This window comes from Epinephelus fuscoguttatus, linkage group LG5 (genome assembly GCF_011397635.1).
Source record: "Epinephelus fuscoguttatus linkage group LG5, E.fuscoguttatus.final_Chr_v1".
Lineage (NCBI taxonomy): Eukaryota > Metazoa > Chordata > Actinopteri > Perciformes > Serranidae > Epinephelus > Epinephelus fuscoguttatus.
Window position 1 is genome coordinate 20,841,719 of NC_064756.1, and position 23,000 is coordinate 20,864,718.

Below are 23,000 nucleotides of genomic sequence, written 5' to 3' on the forward strand. Positions count from 1 at the left end.
ATTGACCTGCTTTTAAGTCCAGGCTCAAGTGGCCATTAGAGGAACTGCAGTTTTTGGCACTTTGGTGTTGCCAGACTCATATTTTGGTGTTGCCACTTGGATCTAACAAAAATTTTGAGTGCATTTACTTCCTCAAAAACCATTTGCAAAGTGGATTTTTCCCAAACGCTTGACGCCTGGGTTGTTTATTTGCAAACAATCTTCTTCATCCCTGCACACCACTGTCACCTGTTAATCAGTGGAATAGTGGGGAGCCAGTAGCAGGAATTTGTATCTGCATGCGGATGTTAGTGAATAAAAACAAACAAAACTGGGATCCACGTTTACAACATATTGCTCTATAGTGCTACGAGTGGTCAAAAACTCCACAGAGCACCTTTAATGTTCCTCTTAAGCAGACGAATACAAAGATTAATGAAACAATTCTTAACTTGTTCATGGCTTTTTATTATTAGTATGCTTGTATGGCTGGTTGTAAAGCTAATTGTGTTGACCCAAAGCTACAGGAAAAACTTGCAGCAGTTGCCTCTTTAAGTGGCTCTTTACAAACCCTGCCAAGCTCTATATAGTTCACATTATGGCTGCATCGTAATGCCTTTGGCAATGATGTTCTATGGTACACTGATGGTCCATGAAACCCACTATGAATATGGCCCTCAATAAAGTGGGTTTTTCACCGTAGTTAAATCTCCGCATAAAAGTTTAGATACACCAATCCTCTTTTGAAAACACTATAATTTTGTATCTATAATCACTCATTCATTCTTAAGGTGAATAATACTAATGAACTGTGTTGTTTGTTGGGCATGAACACTTTAATGTCGCCTCTTTTGATATTTAAATAATCCTATCTCACTCTTGGCCCCTGTCATTGTAGCAGCAGCTGCTAGAGTGCGATAAGTGCCGTAACAGCTATCACCCGGAGTGCCTGGGTCCCAACCACCCTACCAGACCCACCAAGAAGAAGAGAGTCTGGGTATGGACACGCACCACTCCTCCTTTAGACTCCTCTCCCCCCTCTCACCTTTATGTAACTGTAAAAGTTTCACCACTGACCAAACGTTAGCATTATGCTCACACATTTTTCTCCAGCCTCTCCTTTTGTTCACACATTTTTCCAGTCTCTCACGACAGTGCTACTTACATTCATGGGACCCTCTCACAGGCAGTGTCTATGAAAACATTTTACTCCTCTCACAGTGTCACTTTCACACCACTCCACCACACCACTGCTCTTTACACAACTGCCTGCTAGTTTCTGCCATGTAGTCACCGCCTGGTTTATGTGTTCTCTCTCTTTAGGTGTGCACCAAGTGTGTGCGTTGTAAGAGTTGTGGAGCCACTAAGCCTGGGAAGTCCTGGGATGCCCAGTGGTCACATGACTTCTCCATGTGTCATGACTGTGCCAAACTCTTTGCTAAAGGTAAGTGATAAGCATGTGTAACACAGAATACTGTTGACTATTAAAGAGTCAGTACATATGGTGGCATTCTTTGTGAGATTAAATGAGAAGGATCTGACTTAAGAATCTTACTTCTGTTTTGAAGACTTTATCAAGTACTTGAGGGTGGTTACAGTTATTTAAAAGATAACATGTGAGCGGTCTAAGGTCACTGTACCCGTTACATCCTTTCTCTCAGGAAACTTCTGCCCACTGTGTGATAAGTGCTATGATGATGATGACTACGACAGCAAGATGATGGAGTGTGGCCGTTGCAACCATTGGGTTCATGCCAAGTGTGAGAATCTGACAGGTCAGTAGGCTTTAAAAAATGATTGAAGACCATATTAAGGCCACATCCACACTAATACCTTTGTGTTTTAAACACAGAACCTTTCCTATGTGTATGCCCAGTGTCCACACTACTCTAGTGCATTGAAATGGAGACTTTTGAAAATGCTGCTGACCCTGTTTTAGTTTGAAAATAATAGTGGATTGCTCATTAGTCTGGACGGGTGCAAACAGAAACTTTGGAAAATGAAGACGCAGACACCCACACACACTTCCTGATTGGGTCTTATTAGTCATGACTTGTCCGTTCCAGATTCGTCATGCCTCTGTCACTCGACCGTTTTCCGGATGAAAACAAAAGACAATCGGCCTTGCCTATTGTAAAGCTCAGCCTTGCTCTAATCTTACATCTGGTCATTGCTGTTCTTTGTCCATGGCATTTTCTGCAACCAAGCAGCCAACTGCAGAGTTGACAGTTCGTTTCCTGTTTACACCAGTGCCTCATGTCATGTGTGTTTTCAGGCATGTTAGTATGGAGAGAGATTGTTTTTGAAATGTTGCTAAAGCGCTCCTGTGGATGAATATAGTGTTTGTTTTAAAATGAAAATGATTTAGTGTGGACGTAGTCTAAAGCACAAGTTTACTGTATTAACTTCATAAGCAGAGTGCTTTATTTAGTATTCTGCAGCACTTGTTGCTCTTCATTGTCTTGTCAGTTGTCAGTGTCTGTGCAGCTGACTGACAGGCCGTCCCATGAGTGCTGTCATGCTGACGAGACGCTGAAAGACCTAATAATGGGAGCAATAATGACCTGTCATCTTTCGCTGTCCCCCAGACGAAATGTACGAGCTGCTATCAAAGCTGCCAGAGAGTGTTGCCTACACGTGTACCAAATGTACCGAGCGCCATCCGGCCGAGTGGAGGACGGCGTTGGAGAGGGAGCTTCAGGGATGCGTTCGCCATGTCCTCACTGCACTGCTCAACTCACGCACATCTTCACACCTGTTACGCTACAGACAGGTCAGACACACACACTGCTGCGCTTCTGTGGTTTCAGTACAAATTGCTGTGTTTGAAATTATAATATAATCAGCTTTTTCATTCATTCCTGTGGTCGTGGTGTACTTAACCTTATTATAGTGCTGCACTCATGAATATAGAGTAAACACTGATGGATACACAGACATATTCAGTTACAAACAGCTGAAGCAGCAACCACAGCTAAATCAGCATAATGGTGAGATCTTTTTTCATTGCGTAACTCTCTGGCTTTGGGGCAGGCGGTGAAGCCTCCGGAGCTGAATCCAGAGACAGAGGAGAGTCTTCCATCCCGTCGTTCCCCAGAGGGCCCGGATCCTCCAGTCCTGACAGAAGTCACCCCCACACCTCCCAGTGACTCCCCTCCAGACCTGGAGTCTGTAGAGAGGAAGATGGATCAAGGTCGCTACAATTCAGTGGTAAGTGTGTCAACGTTTGAGCAGTGTCTCAAAAGACCATGAAAGTGTCTTGTCCTTTATGTGTGTGTATGTTTACTGTACATTCATTAGAGGATGGGGTGGAGCTATGCAGGCTGACCATTTGATGCAGGGTTGGAAGGTAGAGGTTAACCTAGATGCCATCACAGGCTCTTGCAAAGCAGTCTGTATTTAAAAGAATCATAGCTTCAAAGCATTCTTTGTTGTAGATATCAGTATCATATGTGTCCACATCTCATGGTCAGGCCTGTGTTGTGCAATTGTAAATGAGCATAGACAGCCACGCCAATGACCTTTCCACCAGTGTTCATCGTCACCTCACTGTTCCAACAGCCACTCTCTGCATGTGTGTGTCTGTTCCTCATTTCTCTCCCAGCTGGAGTTCAGTGATGACATCGCGCGGATCATTCAGACAGCCATCAACAGCGACGGTGGCCAACCTGAGAGCAGGAAAGCCAACAGCATGGTCAAGTCTTTCTTCATTCGGGTGAGAGCCTCAAATCAGCTCTGGAGTATGTCAGTCGTCTCAGCACTGCTGAAAACAAGACAAAGTTACAGTGCAGATCGCAAGTGTGCTCAAATTCCACAATGACAGTCGGAAAATTGTACACTTTAGGGTCATATCAGTCAGTTTATGTGTTGTTTCTCAAGTTATATGACTACAGAGACACACAGGCTGTGTCTGAAATTCCACACTGTCACGCTATTTAGAAGGATAAAACAGTATGTGAGATTTTTAATATGAGTATGTCCAAAACCTTAGTATTAAACTACTAGTATATGAATTACACACTATTTCTGTTGAAATATTACAGTATGCAAACACTTGATTGTATGCCAGCATAAGTATCCCATAGTGCAATGGGATAGAGGACAACATCCATAACAGACAGTGACCAAGACACCTCTGTAATGTCAGTAAAACTTGAGTTTAAGTCACGTAAGATTTCACTTTGCTAGGTGTAATATAGTTTAAAATTATTTTTAAATACTGGTAGCATGTGTTACCATGGTTACACCTCTCTAACCAGTAAGGAGGCTCTCAGGATGTGATGTTGTAATACAGCTCAGTGCTTCCAAATAGATATTAACTACCTTTATTTTACACAAAGGTATGTTGAACAATGGTAAACATACTTGGTGTGCACAGTGCACAGTAGGCAATTTTGGATGCAGTGGATTTTCACACATGCTCACAAACATATATGATGCTTTTGGAAATGAAAAAAAATATTTCCTTCATCCCCTGAGTGAGGGGTCTCTGTAGGTTATAGGTCATAAGTATCTTGGTTAAGCTGGGGTCCTTCTGTAGACTTACAATATCACCAAATCATTTTCTTGCCCCAAATGCAGGTCTGTGCAAAAGCTTCAGCAGGCTGATATGCAAAGTTCATCAAATGTTTTCTGTTTCAGCAAATGGACCGAATTTTCCCGTGGTTCAAAGTGAAAGAGTCCAGGCTCTGGGAAAGGCAAAAAGTTTCTGCCAAGTGAGTATCCATATCCAGCACACCACAGTCAGTCTAAGAGGTTGTACAGATTACGTAGCATTCTAGTTGGTTCTAGATCACTTTTACAGTGTGATGATGATATAATTTGGTGTTTTAAGTAGATTTTTTTTTTTACTTACATTGGCAGTTTGCATCACAATTTTGTTGTAACTTAAAGCAGAGCCATAAAATCAGGCACAACTACTGGACAAGACATTAAAACGAGAGCTCTCAGTGTTAGTAGTCAGAAGTGTGTGATGTGCTGTTATTTTCCAAACTTGTAGTGCGAGTTATGTTTGTAATGACAGAGAAGAAAACTCAAATTTAATACTCCTGGAACATGAACCAGTCTAAAGGAGTTCAGTGAAGAACTGCAGTTTTCAAGAAGTGGTGGTCTATAATTATTGAAATGAGGAGTAAGATGTGGTTTCTCTGGGACAAGCTGTACTATCATCTGTATATAGGAGGAGAGCAGCGAACTAATATTTATAAAGACGTGCGGGCTGAATGTAACAACAACCTCTGAGTAAAATGGGTGAAGGGGGAAGATCAGGATTTCATATGAGTGTCATTTTATCTTAACATGTGGTTAAGGAAATCTACAATTTTGTGTGATGTTCAGTTTTGGGAATTGCAGCTACGATGCTTTCTCAGCCGTAACATCAAAAAACGAAAGACTCTCTAAGCAACTTAAGGAATCAGTGACTGAGCGGGGTAGATAAATGAAGTGGTTTTCTTTTAACATGCTTTATCTCAGCCAGTGACTGTGATTAAAGGTACCAGGTAGGATTTAAAGCTGCGGTAATGAAAGTGATTCCGCAGTTCCTCTGATTTAATGAGCCCACTGGACAACTTAGTGGTGAAAGTAAGTGGGTAATAGATGACCAGAGGCCTGTACAGTCAGATTAAAAGTGATGTGATTATTAAAATATCTACTGAAGAGTCAACATCTTTATTTTTTATGTGCTATCTTGATTTGACTGGACAATCAGGGTCAATCATATCATCTCCTCTTAGCTGTTAGTTCTTTGTGTAAGATTGTGAGCAGTAAAGACAGCAGTATTATTTATTAGTGCACATGTCTTTACATTGATAATTAATAATGAAATGATCATATTGAATAATTGATGCTGTTTACAGAGATGACAGACGCATCATTTGACATCATTAGAAGCAATAACTGAACCTCAGTCTTTATATGTGGCAGTGTTGACCTTTCACTCAGCACATGAATTGTATGATTACTGTTCTGCATACTGGAATTTTTTTTAATACACACTCATTCACACTTACTCACTCACTCACTCAGTCACCCGCTCACTTATATTTAGATATCAGCTTTCCCAGACCATTTACTCTGTCTGTCCTCCAGGCATTGTGGGAGGCAGACCGTAACAGTGTCACATTTCACTTGAAGGCTCTTTGATACATACTGTGGTCTAATTGTGGTTTACTCGTCAGCTTGAACTGTTGCGTTATGTATCATTGCTCCAGGAAACCAATGATCCATCAAATAGATCTTGTGGCCATCACTGGATGGATGCCTCTTTAGATGCCTCTGCTGTTTTAGTAAATATGAGATTTCGAAACACATCAGTTACTCGGCCTTGAAGAGACTTGGTCAAACTTAAAGAGACAGTTCCCCCGAAAATTTAAAATACGTATTTGTGATAATGATCTTTGGGAATGGTTTGAGTTGCTGAGTTTTTGGGATGTTGGCTGTAGAGATGTCTGCCTTCTCTCAAATATAATGGAACTAGATTGCACTTGGCTTGTGGTGCTCAAAGCGCCAAAAAATGCATTTGAAAAACTCAACAGCAATGTCTTCTTCCAGAAATCATGACCCACTTAGTCAAGATAATCCACAGACCTTGTTGTGAGCCGTTTGATGTAGGGACAAGCAATAAAACCATCGCAACTTCACATCCGACCCAGTCGTTGTTAGTACTGATTGGACGTCAATTAACAGCGCCTGTCTCTGCATGCCGTTGTTCCCCAGCAGTGGGCTTCTCCCGAATGCTGTGCTGCCTCCGTCTCTGGACCACAACTACGCCCAGTGGCAGGAGAGACAAGAACTTTCCCGTGCTGAGCTCCCCCACCTCATGAAAAAGATCATCCCAGCTCCTCGGCCCAAGACCCCGGGGGAACCGGATTCTCCAGCCTCCCCTCCTCCTCTCCCTCCATCTCTACCCCCACCACCTCCACTCCTACCTGGTAAGGCAGTCGGCAAATATATGTACGAATACTTGCATGCACACATCTTCTCACTGACTGGAAATGTTTGTCGTCAGATCGTGAAGACAGCCCGGAGCTCCCTCCTCCACCAGGTGTTAGTGATAACAGGCAGTGTGTTCTGTGTCTGAAGTATGGGGACGAGAACACTAATGTGAGTCAGCAATCTGCTTTGTCTCTCTTTAACACATATAAAAGAAAATTTGTGTCACTTGTATAACATACCTGCTTGTTTCAGGAGGGTGGCAGGCTGTTGTACATCGGTCAGAACGAGTGGACCCATGTGAACTGCGCCCTGTGGTCTGCCGAGGTGTTTGAAGACGACGACGGCTCTCTGAAGAATGTTCACATGGCTGTTCTCAGGGGAAAACAGCTGGTAAGATACGTCGTCCATCACAATCCCCCCTTTTATTTTCAGCGTTTGATTAATGGACAGACATTTACAACCTGTTGTACTTTGTATTCAGCGCTGTGAGAAGTGTCAGAAGCCAGGGGCCACAGTCGGCTGCTGCCTCACCTCTTGCACCAGCAACTACCACTTCATGTGTGCCCGCCAGTGCCACTGCGTCTTCCTGGAGGACAAGAAAGTCTATTGTCCAAAGCACAGGGACCTTATCAAGGGAGAGGTAAGAACATTACTTACTATATAATCAAAAGCTCATTAATACATTTAAATGGCAGCCACCTTCACCTTTCCTGTGTGTGTGTATTTTTTCTTCAGGTGGTGTCTGGGTTTGAGGTGACCCGCAGGATCCTGGTGGACCTGGAGGGCATTAGTCTCAGGAGAAAGTGGCTTGCAGGACTGGAGCCTGAAAATGTCCACATGATGATAGGTAGGTCAATGTTAGTGGATAAACATCTATTTCCTTGACTTAACTCCCAGTGTGTCTTGAATGCTTATTTAAACTCCATCATTGCAGGCTCCATGACCATTGATTGTTTGGGGATACTGACTGAGCTCTCGGACTGCAAACGCAAACTCTTCCCTGTAGGATACCAGTGAGTTTTTTTTTTCTCTTTTTCTTCTACCTTTTCATTTATCTGAAAGTCTTCTCTTGATATTTTTAGCACCATCATTACTGTTCTCTCTTCAATTAAAGAACATCTAACTGCTGGAGGAAATTAAAATTGCGCACTGAATAAATTCTCTTCTCTCTAGGTGTTCGAGGGTGTACTGGAGTACTTTGGATGCCCGAAAGCGCTGCGTGTACACCTGCAGGATCCTAGTTTGTCACCCTCCAGTGGTAGAGTCTGACCTAATTGACATGATGGCTCCTGAGGAGAATCGCACTATAGCCCACAGCCCGCCCACCATCACAGGTAACCTACAGACTACAGTGACTCTACATAGTTCAGGGGCCATATTCAAAAACATTTGGAGAACACCAGCAAGGAGTCAGCTTAGGAGTGATTTAAATTCTCAGAGCTGCTCTGAGCTAAGAAGGGACATTACCTTAATGAAGTGGTGTGGTTGACCACAACGCAAGGGTATAATGCAGTCTTTTAAAAGGTGTGATTGGTTTTCACAGACATGCCCTTTTGTGAGCCTGCAACATGTGAACACCCAGTGGAAATTAAATAAACTGCATCACAATATGAGACTGTTAAAGTGCTGTAACTGTCTGTGTGATGACTCAGCTGATGAAAGATTGACGCAAACTCAAGACATCAGTGCTCCACTATTGCATTTTTCTGATTGCTAAATATCTTCATGTTGTGATCACTTTAATTTTTGGTTTAATTGCATTGGGTGGGAAATGTGAGTGCATCTGTAATAAGATCGACCACAAATATCATCCCTGCATGATCTAATCTGCAGCGTTTCATTAACTCACTGTCATTTAGTGTTGTTTTTCCAACCTTTTTTTGTCTTTTTGCCATTTTATCCTTTGCTTAAGAAACTCTTAAGCCCCTTAAAAGTCCTCTCTACTCCTAACAGTTTCTCATCTTATGAACTCTCTTAAGGGCTAAGATGGTGTATGAATAACCTTTACATTTACCAGAATCTAGTTTTTATTGTTCTTAGAAAACGTCATACTTCTAAGGAATTTACTCAGAATTTTGTCACTAGGAACGACCCTTTGTATTCTGAAGCTTTGTGAATATGGCCCCAGCTTCCAGTATGTTACAGTATCCATATTTGTAACCATAATGTCTCAAACCAGACAGTTTTTTTTAGTGAGTTTTCCTTTTTATCCACATCTAGACTTTCCAGATCCATTTGAATCCCCAAGGCGCTCTGACACCCTCTCCCCCGCGAACACCCCCAAGCTCAGGGTTTACACCAGGAACCGACACCCCAGCTACCCCCCTTGTCAGCGCTCACTAGGCCCCAGACCCATGCCCTCTCCAGGTAAGAATATGCATTCCTTATGGTATTGAATGACAGATTATTTTGATATTTCTTTGCAAAAATTACTTTTCAACTTAATTCCATTTAAGAATTGAATGATAGTTGACACTGCTTTTATTTTGTAGGAGGTACGTCTCAGCCCCAAAGCCATGAGATTGTGACAGTAGGAGACTCCCTGGTGAACCCCGGCATGAGGAATATTGACTCACGTCGCCATAGCTCCCCTTCCCTCTCTCCTCCTCCCCACCCGCTGAACAGACAGAGAGGGATGACCTCCCCACCTCAGACTGTGTCTCGACCCCTTACCTCACCCCCTCCCCTCATCCCCTCCCCGGCCAGAGACCCCGAAAAGTCCAAACACGCCAGCAGAGACTCAGCAAAGAGCCCAGTTCAGAGAGATGATGAAAGAGGTAGACTGTTCTCTACAGACAGAAACAGACAGCAGTCATCCAGAGACCAAGGGTTGAGAGACACAGACAAGGGGAGGGTGTCAAGTCAAGACCAAGCTTCAAAGGACTCTGAGAAGAATAGATCATCCAGAGAACTTGGGCAAAAAGACTCTGACAAGGGCGAAATAGCAGCCAAAGACCCAGAGAAGAAGAGACCGTTAAGTAAAGACTCAGGTCTGAAAGAATCTGAGAGGGGAAGACCTCTTAGTAGAGATCCTTTAAGAGATTCAGAAAAGGGGAGACAAGGAAACAGAGACTCTGAGAAGGGGAGACAGGCAAGCAGAGAGTCAAGCAACAGAGACACAGATAAAAGCAAATCCTCTTCTAGAGATCCCAGCTATAAAGATGTTGAAAAAGCAAGGTCTCTCAGTAGAGATGTAGGGCTGAGGGATTCTGAGAAGCATAGACAATACAGCAGGGAAACAGGAAAAGACTCAGGCCAAGGTAAAGACAGACCGTCGAGCAGAGACTCTGACAAGGGTAGACCTCCCTCTAGAGACTCCAGTTATAGAAGCACAGAGAAAAACAAAGACTCTGGCTCAGGGAAAGATAATAACGCTGGCGGTCAGTCCAAACAAGCTGGCAGTGAGAGTAAGAGCCCCAGACTGGTACCTGCAGGCTCAGGCCAGTCGTCCCCTCCTGTGGGCACTGCTGTTCTCACTGGGCAGCAGAGAGGAGGCAGCACCAAGCAGACAGACAAGCAGGGGAAACACGGAGGCAAAGACCAGGATGTTTCTGCAGGTTTGTTGCCTCGTCACAGGGCCGCGCCCACCTCTAACATCGCCCAGTCTAAGGACAAGCCCAGCTCAGGGAAGGAGAGTAGTGGTGGCACTGGAAATTTAATGCCAGCTTCACTCCATAAGGACTCTGTTGTTGGGAAATCTGGCACCCCACAGTCTTCATTTCAGAAGTCCAATACACGGAAATCAAACGATTACTCATCAGGTCCAGCCACAGCAGCAGCTATGAAGCCTGTGTGGCCGTCAAGGACACCAGCAGATGATGACGTTGTCAAGCGAGGCTCCATGCACCTGGCCTCCCCAGCTGCAGCCTCAGCTGCCAAAGACAAACATCCCAAAGTTAAGACGGCAGGCAGCAGAGAGGTGTCCAAAGACCGTGAAAGAGAAAAGACTTTGCAGAACAGCAACAACAGCAACAAAATCCCCCTTCTCAACAATAATACTAAAGCTGCCGGCAGCTCCAACACACATGCGACAAACCCCAGCTCTCACAACAGCAGCAATAGCAAAGCTCCAGTGCTTGGGAACAGCACCAAAGCCCACGGGAAGGCTCAGGGGGAAAAGCTTGAGAACCAGGGAGGGGATAGGTCATCCTCAAAGAGCAGAGAGAATTACTCCTGTCCTGAGAGGAAGAACATTTCCAGTCTGGACAACTTACAGCAGCTGCAGCAGGGTGGTTTGGCTCCAGAGAAAGGAGTGAAGACCTCTTCACAGTCTCACACCAAACCAACAACTAACCAGCCGCCATTTTCCTCTAGAGAGAAAAAGAGATTGGTTAAACCCCCGACTGTAACTCCACAAAAGACTGATATCAAAACTGACCCTAATGGGACCAGCACTGTTGGTAGTATTTCTTCCTCCTGTTCCACGACCACTACCTCCACTGTCTCTCCTGCCGGCCAGGGGACCCGTCGCTCTGCCCGCTCCGCTCTCTTCTCCTCACCCTCTGCCAGCAGCAGTGACAGCTCTGAATCTGACACCCAGACTCAGACAGAGGATCTGCCCAAGGAGCTCTCACGTAGTGAGCTCCGGGAACACTGCAGCCTCCTTACTCAAGGCACAGAGGATGAAGGTGATGGCCCAGAAGATGACCATGACAGAGGCATGGATGATAAACATCACGAGGATGACAGTGACGGTTCGGGGTCAGCCAAGCGACGTTACCCGCGACGCAGTGCCCGTGCACGCTCCAACATGTTTTTCGGCCTCACGCCTTTCTATGGCGTTCGCTCGTACGGGGAAGAGGACCTTCCCTTCTACGGCAGCGGAGATGGAACCGGGGCTGTGGTTAAGAGGAGGACTGGTGGCCGCAAGAAGTCAGCTGAAGGGCAGGTGGATGGAGCAGATGATATGAGCACCTCCTCTTCGTCAGGGGACAGTGGAGAGGATGAAGATAGTGGGATGAAACAGAGGGGTAAAGACCCTTACTACTACAACTTCACCCGGACAATAATTAACCCTGGTGAGGGCCTACCATCTATAGAAGGGATAGACCAGTGTCTGGGAAGAGGATCTCAGCTTCAGCGCTTTCTAAAAGATGAGGAGCAGCAACAACAGAGAGCTCAAGGAAAAGCTGAGGAGGACCTGCGGAATGCTTTGTAAGTACACACACTTATTTTAATGAGATATCTAAATTGTTTTATGAATATTTTCTGTTGTCTTTAATAATCCAACATACTGTTTTGTTGTGTATAACAGAGTCCTTGGCAACAAGCAGCGGATTGGCCAGCTAGATGGCGTGGATGATGGCTCAGAGAGCGATACCAGCATCTGCACCACCAGCACGACGACCACTACAGCCACCTCCTCTTCCACGCCACATAAGAGCGCTCCTAAGAGAAGAGGCAGAGAAAGGCACACTGAGAAACCTGACTCCCACGACTCAAGCAAAGAGGCTGACAGCAGCAGTGGAGCCGTAAGTGGCAACACTCGAGAAGGCAGAAAGAACCAGAAAGAAAACTGTCTTCCTCTAGGAGGCGGGGTCAAGTCCCAGCCGCAGAGTCAGGGTCAGGATCCTCTCGAGGCCCAGCTGTCTCTCAGCACAGACCTGCTTAAATCAGACTCCGACAACAACAACAGTGATGACTGTGGTAACATTTTGCCGTCAGACATCATGGAGTTTGTCCTCAATACACCTTCCATGTCCATGCAGGCTCTGGGTCAGCAGTCTGAGCCGTCCTCCTCAGAGCTGCTCCTGGATGAGGGCTATGTTGGAGTGGATGTCAATCGGCCAAAAGACATTCTGTTTGATGACTTTTCCCAGCAGCTGCCCAGTGCTGAGAGTGGCGGCGTGGTGGAAAGCAGTGTGAATAGCTCCATATCTGTAGAGGAGCCATATCTTCCTCTGGAGCTGCCGTCTGACCTCTCTGTCCTGACCACTCGCAGCCCTTCTGTCAACACCAGTCAGAATCACACTGCTGGGAGTCTTATCTCAGACACCACAGACCGCACCATGCTGGGCTTGACCTCCGACCCAGAGGCAATCAGTGGAGAAAAGAGTGGGGACAAGAAAAGAACAGGGCCAGGTGTGTCACCATCAGAGAATCAGCGGGAAGCTACAACTTTGGGAAACAGGGACACACAGGTCACGGAGGGTCACATGACTCCTGAGCAGTTTATTCCTAGCCCTGCCATTGGCCAGGTGGTTGAGCCTCAAAGTAACCAGGATGTTCCCAGGAGTTCTGGCACCCCTGGTTTGCCAAGTTCACCCTCCCTGCCTCTTCAGGGTCAGAAGTACCTTCCGGCATCTGCTGCAGCTGCAGGCAGCCCCAGTCCAGTTCCTGGTCCAGGACCATCCCAGGCTCAGGTTTCCAGCCCAGCAGTCATCAAACCAGGACCTGACAAGCTCATCGTGGTAAACCAGCAGTTCCAGCCTCTCTATGTTCTTCAGACCGTCCCTAATGGTGTCACCCAAAAAATTAGTGCCACAGGAGTGATGGACACCAGCTCGTCAGCAGTGCTGAGCTCTATGACACTGACCACAGGGTTGAACACCGCTTTATCCACGGCCCAGCCAATATTTCCTGCTGGTGGCAAAGTCCTGGGCACCATGGCTCACCCCTCCCAGATCCACACCTTTACAGGAGCCACACAGACGGGCTTCCAGACGGGAATCCCCAGCACCACCTCAGGGCTTCTCATTGGGTTGCCCCACGACCAGCCCCAGATTCTGGTCTCAGAAGCTGGTCGACCACACGAGCTGGGTCACAGTGTTGCCATTGTGTCAAGCCCCTCCTCCCTCTCTTCTTCCCCGACTGTACTCGCCTCCGCTCACGGCAAGAAGAGGCCCATCTCTCGTCTTCAGCCAAGGAAAAGCAAAAAGCTGGCCCGCTCCCGCAGCCAGCCTACTTTGGCCCCGTCGGAAGTAGGCCCTCCCAACATGACCCTCATCAACCTGTCTTCCCCCCAGCTCACTGCGAGCATCCCTGGCCAACCTGGCGGTCTGGTTGAGTTAAGCACCCTCTCCACTTCTCAGCGCAAGGTCCCAAATATTATCAAGAGACCAAAATCAGGTGGGGTTATGTACTTGGATCCCACTACCCTCCTTCAGCAGAGGATTCCTGGTACTGCCCAGCCTGGTATCCTGGGCCACGATTCCTCCACTCACCTTATACCTTGCACAGTCTCTGGTCTCAACCCCAGTCAGTCAGTGCTGAATGTTGTGTCTGTGCCCCCTAGTGGTGCCACTGGCCTCCTCGCACCAGGATCAGTTTCCCTCTCCACCCCTGTCCTCAGCTCGACCGAGATCACAGGTCCAATTAGCAACCTCCTGTTCAAAGCAAGTCCACACGGCTTGGGCCTGTCAGATCAGCCAATGGTCCTTCAATCAGCAGGAGCTCCTCTGATGTCACAGCTCAGCTCCTCGGGGCAGACATCTATAGCCAGCAGCATCTGCGTCCTTCCCTCCCAGCAGACCTTCAGCATGGCGGTCAACCAGCAAGGAGAGACAGAAGTCAGTAATGTCCACTTACAGCACCAGCCTCAGCCTCTTAACAGAGCCCAGACTGTGGACTCCAGCTCAAACACCACCGTTACTGTAGCCACCCCTCTGAGCCCTGCCAAGGGACGTGTTGTTGGAGTGTTCACCCAAACACAAACCTCCGTACACTCCCAGAGCGGCAGAACAACTCCCATTTCCAGATCATCAGAGCAGAGGCCGCCTAACTCCACCACTTCAGGAGCCGAAAAAGGCAAACAGAAAACTAAGAGGAGCAGGCAGAGTTCAGACACAACCAGCGTGAAGAAGCTCAAGCCCTCTCAGACAGAGGAGCATCACGGCAACCCTGCAGGACGACATCACTCAAACCCAAGGTGAGACGGTTATTAATCAGGCTGCTTGAGATGGATTGTGTTTTTGTTTTTTCCCATTTACATGAAGAAATGCGAAGAGTTAGCAATAACCTTCTCAGATGTGTTCTGCATAATGAATGTGACATTGAGGATAATGAGAGCTGTTTGTTCCTGTTTTGTTTTATGGTAAAAGTTTTTTTTTCTTTTTCTTTTTTTCTTGCCTTTACAACATTGAAAGAAGACAAAATATTCTTGCTGTGGTCCTCTAGCTTCATCTCAGATGTGTACAGATCACAATCCCGCAGTATAAGATACATCACAATGACTTTTGAAAATAATGTTTTAGTTACTGTATGCTGTATAAGAGTTTGGCTCCAGGACAGAGAAGTGAAATATCTCACCCTGACTGAATCTACAACTCTGAATTTTTCACTTACGAGCTTTGCATAAAATATATTCCAATTTTGAACCTTTGAATCTCATCTTCTTTGTAAGCAGTTCCAGAGAGCTGAGCTCCCCTGAACCCATGGACACGGGCAAACCCGCAGACAAGACGGCTAACAAGAGGTATGGAGTCATCTAAGCCAGGTGCCCATTTTCATACTGAATATATAAAAGAGTTTTAACACTTTTCTCAAATCTCTTCCAGTGTGCTTGGTAAAAAGAAGACATCTGAAGGTCCTGTGTTACCGGGGAAAGTGGTGGGGAAAGACAAACCATCTGCAGCTGGGGGAGCCGGGTCCCTTCCTGTGGCTTCACCACCCGACCAAGACGGCAACAGCAGGGATACCGGCCTGGACAGCAAACCCAAGAAGGGCATTATCTTTGAAATCTGCAGTGAGGATGGCTTCCACATCCGCTGTGAGAGTATCGAAGGTGAGAGGAAAACAGTTTCCCCTTTACCACATTTGTTATATTCACAGCCATTTTCTTGTTTGAACTCCGGACAATGTCCATAAAAATCTGGTCTGGACGTTGTCTGGAGTTTCTCACAGTCTTTCACACATGTAGCACACAACAGGAGTTTGTTTGTGTCAGAAGCGTTCTCACCTACTAGAAATACTTAGTGTGATCAAGGCGACGGGTGGCGACCGGGTAGAGCATACACGAGGCATGACATATCACAGATTGCACCACGGTCAGGTAGCCAGTTCATAATCTGGTCATAAACAACAGACTCTCTTGCTGTTCCTTTAATGTATCTGACAATATTGGCTTCGGCCCTTGTAAACACAAGCTCCCGAGTCTCGTCATCTCTTCAGTTAGACATTTTCATTGCTGTCTTTGTGCAAATGTCACTTCTGCTTCAGCCTTGGATGTTTGTTTTCCTCCATTTTTGCACATGATAGAAACGTCAACACGCCCACTCACACTGCATATTCTCTTGACCATTACCTGCTTTATTCACACATGGGCTCAGTTGGACATTAAGACTTCTTGCGAGGGAGCTGGCAGGATAAAGCCCATTTACTGTCCCGTCCTGATTCAGACATTTGCGTTCCTGCACACAGCTCCTCTGGGTAATGTCTTGATAATTTTAGGTTTACAGTGCATATGTGGAAGGGACTTATTTTTCTGTGCCAATGTGCCGTCAGCGAATGGTCAAGTAATGTGTGTTTTTAAAGTTTATAAAGCTGTAATGAGTGGCTTGTTGGACATAATGTAGTGCACAGGGCTGTTTGCAGTCACAAAGAAACAATGTCCTCTTTGTTGCTAAGTGTTGAGACTACATTTTAACACATTACTGCACATAGAAAAATGCACTTTACTTCCTGACTGCGTTCAGTGGTCTTTGACAGACAACTAAATCAGTGTAATTACAACCCGCACATAAAAGATTACAGTTCACATATACTATCTGTGTATTCATATAAAGGTAATAACAAAGATTAGACTAAGGTTTAAACACCGAACATGAAAGGGTGAGCTCTCCTGACCTAACTGCCTGTCTCTTTACAGAGGCTTGGAAATCCCTGACTGATAAGGTGCAGGAAGCTCGCTCCAATGCACGACTCAAAGAGCTCTCTTTCGAAGGTGAGGCATCACTCTGACTACATCGCCAAACAAAGAAGAATACATAGGTTGTTGTACATGTCAGTGATTAATCGTGGACACGTGTCTTTGCTCCCGCCAGGTGTGAACGGATTGAGGATGCTGGGAGTCGTCCACGAGGCTGTGGTCTTCCTGCTTGAGCAGCTTTACGGCTCCAGACACTGTCGGAGCTACCGTTTCCGCTTCCATAAACCAGAGGAAACCGATGAGCCTCCCATCAACCCCCACGGGTCGGCTCGTGCAGAGATCCACCACAGGTTAGGAAGGGATCCACAAATACACACACGTTATAGGACGTTGTGGAGTGTGTATCAAGATTGTTCTTCTATTGCAGGGCTTGTAGCTAACGGACACATAAGAATTGTATATTGTACACAATGTTAATGGGCAATGCAGGAAATATGAGCACCACACAGAGAAAACTGTGCGTTTGGATAATGATTGATGATAATCCGTCTTTGGTGCTCCTTATTAGAAAATTAGTTAGAATCAAACTTGTCACCAAACCTGTTCTGGATCCTGTCAGTGTCTCTGACAGCTGTCTGTCCCATCTGTTTGCCTTCCAGGAGGTCTGTTTTTGACATGTTCAACTTCCTGGCCTCAAAACATCGCCAGCCTCCTGAGTACAGGCCACAAGAAGACGATGATGACGAAGGGCAGCTCAGGACTGCCAGGTCAGTTACAGCACACACCAAACCCTTTTTATGTGTTCGCAGTAAATACAGTCTGCGTTTGTGCTGCTGCAACATCTGAATCTTCCCCCTGAGAATTAATAAAGCATTTTTTTTGTCTCTGATCTTATTATCCACAATTTAGAGAGCTAACAGTTAATCATCTTTTTCAATATAGTGTCCAAAGACAGTAACATTTCTTTTTCATGCTGTTGTTGCAGGCGTGCCTCCATGGAGTTACCACTGGCAGTGAGATTCAAACAGCTCAAGGCCACCTCTAAGGAAACTGTTGGAGTCTACAGGTTAGATCAGTGCTGCTTTTGAAAGTTTATTAAAGATAATCACCTTCGTTCTTTTTCATCGCAACAGTTTATTGTTTGTCAAAATTATCTTGACACTGAACAACTGAAAGAGTTTACAAAACAACAGGGTTTAAAATCAACATCTACTGTACACACACTGACTTCACTTCCAAAAACTGTCCCTCCTCAGGTCTCCCATTCACGGCCGAGGTCTGTTCTGCAAGAAAACCATTGATGCAGGGGAGATGGTCATTGAATACTCTGGAAATGTCATTCGGTCTGTGCTCACTGACAAACGGGAGAAATATTACGATGGAAAGGTGAGGACTTAATTTGATTACCTTGACTCAAACAGTATTGGGAGCATAATGACATACATAAAAACTGAAACTTGTGTTTTATCTTTCCTCGCAGGGGATTGGCTGTTATATGTTTCGCATCGATGACTATGAGGTAGTAGATGCCACAGTGCATGGCAATGCCGCCCGCTTCATCAACCACTCCTGTGAGCCCAACTGCTACTCTCGGGTCATCACCGTGGACAGCCAGAAGCACATCGTCATCTTTGCCACACGGCGCATCTACTGCGGAGAGGAGCTCACCTACGACTACAAGTTCCCTATCGAGGACGCCAGCAACAAGCTGCCCTGCAACTGCGGTGCAAAGAAGTGTCGCAAGTTCCTCAACTGATATGTAAACAATTGAAAGAGGACTGCAAGTCTGTTGAGCAGCAGTGTCGCGTTGTTCTGAGGTACCGCGGCACTGGCTCCATTTCCTGGGTCCGGTCCACGTCGGACCACCGCTGTCAACGGGGCGCAAGCTCTGCCAGTGTCTCTGCTGCCGGTGTTGGCAGAACACAGCATGGGGCAGCGGCTGTGGGTCGTACTGTACATACAGGAAGGGCCATTTTGGAGGAGGGGCCACTTGTAGAAATTCCAGCATATTGTGCCTCCTTTTGTCTCATTAACGTTTGGCACGGGAAGTTTCACCTCCAGAGGTGAGTGATGATGAAACGGTTTGAGCCTTCACAGCATCGCAATATTAACTTTATTTTACATTTGGATGATAAAGTTACCCCTTCAGAATTTTTTACATTGGCCCATCCTCCTTAATTTTCTATAAATGTTATGGTCCACTAATGCTGAGATGTGAACATAGAAGAAAAAAAAATTCAAAGAACTTGGTTCCATTTTACACCAAAGTGCAATTTGTTGAAGGGACTCGGAACAGTAATTTTACAAGAAAGAAAAATTAGAAACTTGTTAGAATTGTTTCCTTTTTTTAAAAAAAATCTCAGTGTCAGCTGTTACTGATGCACATCTCCCTGTCTGAATGTGCCCTGATGCCTTCAGAGCCGTTGTGATTTACTGGAACCTTCCCCTAACCGGGCTTTTTTGTAAAAGCTTGCAGGTGTGTACATTAAACACTGTAAATAGGAGCTGCTTGTGTCAAAGCAGCCTGATAAGAGCTGTACAGGTGGAAACACTAGGGGGAGCAGTGTCCACACAAAGGCAGAGAGAAACAAAAGAGACAAGGGGGATAGATAGATAGATTTGTTTAAAAAGCAAAAGGTTATTTTTGGCCGTTGGTGTAAAGGGTGATATCTGAGGTTGATAGCATCCGTTGTACTTAAACTGACTTTTAGTCTGACAGCTTGGTAGCTATGTAGACATGTTATTGATGGGATTAAGCTTCTGGCCTGACAGAGCGAGGCAGCTAGAGATTCTGGTGGACTGACAGCCAAGGGACTGGAGAACCCTACTGATGTGCTTTAGTAGACATATTTATAATTTTTTTTTTTTGTGGAGCTGTGATCCAGAAACAGCCGTGGATCTTACAGAGACGTCGAGACACGCGCATGCTGCCGTTACTATCAAACTTGTTTTTGGTAATTACATAATCACGTTCCAAATTACAGCAGCAGAGAGAACCAAACATCACGCCCTTGAATTGAATTTTCACACAGCTCTTTTTTCTTCTAGGCCTGTTGTGATAACCATTAATATGGAAAATGTTTTTTTATTTGTATTAAGTCTTGTTATCTTGTCTTTTTTATTATGGACAGGGAAATATCATGCTTGCTTTTAAAAAACAAATGTAAATAATGTATATTTTTCTACAAAAAGACTTAAAAAGCACTCACTAGTGAATAGCACTTAATGATGGTATTTATATTTTTAAAAAATCGTATTTATTTTATTGCCATTTTTTGTAGGAAATAGAGGTTTACAAACACTAATGCTTGGTCTCTATGTTTTGTATTCCGCTGCCTTTTCAAAGTTGTTTTTTGTTGTAATTTCTTTTTTTTTTTTTTTTTTAATTTGTAGCCTGAATGTTTTCTTTGATTCCAAAGACTGACACTGGTCTGTGGCTTGGTCCCATTGAGTTCAGTCCACCAGTAGCTCTTTTATCTATCCCGGGCCGTTTGGTCAGACCTGACGTTTTTTTGTTTGTTTGTTTTTTTAAAATCCAGTTCTAGCTGGCAGTATGGCAGTCATGTGAACTATTATTATGCACTTGAGAGAGTTAAGATTGTTGATCCATAGCAGATATCGCCATCTCTCTCTCCAGCCTTATCGTCTCCACACCACATCACACCGAGAATCGAGCCCACCTACAGGCGGCTGCCAGGCACTGGTATTGAAACGAGGAAGTTTTTCTTGTCACTAATCAACCATGGGTCGACAGCCAATTGGCACATGTGTAAAATCAAAGAGTCCCATCGAAGTGTTTGTCCCTCTGCAGACTTAAAATAAAGAGGTGCCTTTATTTTAATGCTACCAACAGCATTCATTGAACCCCGTTTTATTAAAGAAACCACTTCATCCTGGTGACCACTCATCAGTGCTCATCTGGAAATCACTGTTTAATTCTCATTCAGTCTGCTCGTGGTTTGCCTTAGTTTTAAATGAGCATGCCTCGTCTCTCTTACAAGCCTTCATGCCCTGGACCGAATATTTTGATCAGACTGTTTCGACTGACTGGTTCCACTATGCGACTCGAGTCTCGTTTTTGTCCCTTTTTAATTAATTTATTGTCGTCCGCTGTTCATGCTGACTTTGTTATCACCTAAAGGCCGTTAGCGGTTCCTCCCACGCTGCTCCTTGTCATTGTGAACTGAAACAAAAAACATGACCCACACATGGTTTGCACTTTAGCTGTGACACAGGCACTGAATAGACATAGGAAGACTCTTTCTCCAGACAGACAACCCCAATGCTGAAACCACAAGCACAGTTCGTCACTGAGAATACCATGTGCATCAGGCCCCTGATCTTATATCTGACTTGGATCACGACGGGTTAGTCTTGATGATTCTTGAGAGTGGCGTTTGAGGCTCTAGCAAAGTGCACTTGACTCTTTTTCTGCAACAAAGTGAAGGCAGGGACCACGCCGGCAGCCCGATCATTTCTGAAGGTGCAGTGTGTGCAGACCGCGGCTGTTCTTTTCCATTTTGGGCCCAAGATCAAGGCGCCCCCCTAACCCTGCCTGACGGGCCGGCCTCGCAGTCGCACAGCTGCACCTACATCGGGCTCGCTGAGTTCAGCTGCTAAGGTCAACAATGAATGTATATTCCTCCTCCACGTCACCAGACTTGCGATGATGTTGATACCTTGTCAGCTACATTTGTTTTCAGTTCTTGTGTCGACAACGTTGGTAGATACGGACAATGTGTAGACCTCAAAATCGGGCGGCAGTTTCATTTCAGCACTGGGAATAATACTGAAGTGTGAACAGCAGTGGCATTTCTGTCTGCAGGACAACAGGTTCTTACCGGGTTAGATCAACACTTCATGCTAGCGTCGGCGATAACAGTTTGCTGATGCCAAGGGCTCTGTCTACGGCTCTCACCTCTCGAGATCCACTTCTGAATTTTCAGTGAACAATAAGTCATTTATTTCACTGTTCAATGGCGTACAGTATATACAATAAGGAAATGGTCTCTGTTGTTTCTTTGGACTTCATTTTACCACGCCACACCAGTGGCCCTTCTCCGTCATTATCTGTAATTATAGTATAAATACATAACAATATTATACGGAAACATGCATAGTAATTTCTTGTACTTTAGTATCTATACAATATATGGAATGGACAGACAAACTTAGTTACAGTAGCAAAACAGCAGATTTATAATGGTTAATAGCAATGTTTCAATGTACTCTATAATGGTTTTGTGTTACAGTACTATCAGATGAAACTAACGTGCATCATTCTTTTGTATATTGATATCCAGTACCAATTTTGCTGTGCCTGTGTGTGTTCCTTCGTCAGCAAGGAGCGCTGCAGTTTTTCTTTTCATTTTCTTTCTGGAAAGGAACGGTTTTTATGTGATGAGAAATGTAACTGTATTAATGTGGTTGTGAACTTCTTGAGGTCTGCCATTTTGTTGTTTTATTCCCCCCCGGTTGTTGTAGTGAATGTTTTTCTGTTTTTTCTTTGTACGTTTTAACAGGGACTTTTTTTTTTAGACTTGATGTGGTATAAATTAAGAGAACGGTTTGTGGAGACTGACCAGGAGTTTTAAAGATCCCACCAAAATGGCGTTTCGTTTTTTAATCCATTTTGGGAAAAAATCTCCCGCGTCTCCCCGACCACCTCTCTCTCCTCCGAAGCTTTGGTTGTACTTAATGTGTACTGTTTTTTGTAGAAAGTCATAATGCTGAGATGATGCTGATGTTGAAAACATTTAATTTATTTATTTTGTGCAACATCCACCCTGAATTGTTCTTTTACAAGTCAAGGTTCGGGACAGGTACGAGTACGTTAACATGTATTTGTAATTTTCTAATTGTTTCTTGTGTATAGAAGTTATCAGCCTAGGATGGGATGTGGTGTCACAGAGAGCGGACTACAGGATGTGCAACAAAAAAAAACAAAAACAAAAAAAAGAGGGATGGTGGATCATGAACAGGCTCGTTTCTTATGCCTTGAATATACCTTTGTCTTATCAATATTCCTCCTGCTCTCTGTAATAACGGTATTCATGAGTTCAACAGTCATATTTTCTCCCGTTTTAACAGTGTTCTTTCAGTACACATCAACAAAATGAAGGAAAACCACCACAGTGAAAATAGACCACAAACTACTTGGTTGAATGTATAATTAGGAAACAAAGCTGTACATAAGTGTAAAAAGAAAAGTTTCTAATCATGTTTATTTTCTATGCACTTTTTTATTTAAGTGATAGTTTAAATAATAAACATGTCTCCTTTA

At 44.8% G+C, this 23,000-nt stretch overlaps 1 protein-coding gene across 6 annotated transcripts in view; it reads left to right on the forward strand.

Moving 5' to 3' along the window:
* The window catches only part of kmt2a (lysine (K)-specific methyltransferase 2A), a 44,984-nt gene extending 21,984 nt beyond the window's left edge, over positions 1–23,000 (forward strand). For 2 of the 6 annotated variants that reach the window (XM_049576043.1, XM_049576046.1), the window contains exons 10-34: positions 881–976; positions 1,303–1,423; positions 1,641–1,754; positions 2,568–2,752; positions 3,013–3,189; positions 3,584–3,694; positions 4,621–4,694; positions 6,694–6,908; positions 6,986–7,080; positions 7,165–7,302; positions 7,394–7,552; positions 7,648–7,759; positions 7,847–7,925; positions 8,086–8,246; positions 9,133–9,279; positions 9,405–12,066; positions 12,167–14,779; positions 15,254–15,325; positions 15,408–15,634; positions 16,718–16,792; positions 16,893–17,067; positions 17,377–17,484; positions 17,703–17,783; positions 17,974–18,103; positions 18,198–23,000. In XM_049576043.1, coding sequence (XP_049432000.1) covers positions 881–976; positions 1,303–1,423; positions 1,641–1,754; positions 2,568–2,752; positions 3,013–3,189; positions 3,584–3,694; positions 4,621–4,694; positions 6,694–6,908; positions 6,986–7,080; positions 7,165–7,302; positions 7,394–7,552; positions 7,648–7,759; positions 7,847–7,925; positions 8,086–8,246; positions 9,133–9,279; positions 9,405–12,066; positions 12,167–14,779; positions 15,254–15,325; positions 15,408–15,634; positions 16,718–16,792; positions 16,893–17,067; positions 17,377–17,484; positions 17,703–17,783; positions 17,974–18,103; positions 18,198–18,473 — 8,403 coding nt within the window. In that variant the 3' untranslated portion in view covers positions 18,474–23,000. Of the gene's footprint in view, positions 1–877; positions 977–1,302; positions 1,424–1,640; positions 1,755–2,567; positions 2,753–3,012; positions 3,190–3,583; positions 3,695–4,620; positions 4,695–6,693; positions 6,909–6,985; positions 7,081–7,164; positions 7,303–7,393; positions 7,553–7,647; positions 7,760–7,846; positions 7,926–8,085; positions 8,247–9,132; positions 9,280–9,404; positions 12,067–12,166; positions 14,780–15,253; positions 15,326–15,407; positions 15,635–16,717; positions 16,793–16,892; positions 17,068–17,376; positions 17,485–17,702; positions 17,784–17,973; positions 18,104–18,197 lie in introns of all 6 variants that reach the window. The other 4 variants (XM_049576041.1, XM_049576044.1, XM_049576042.1 and 1 more) reach the window with 3 other exon arrangements.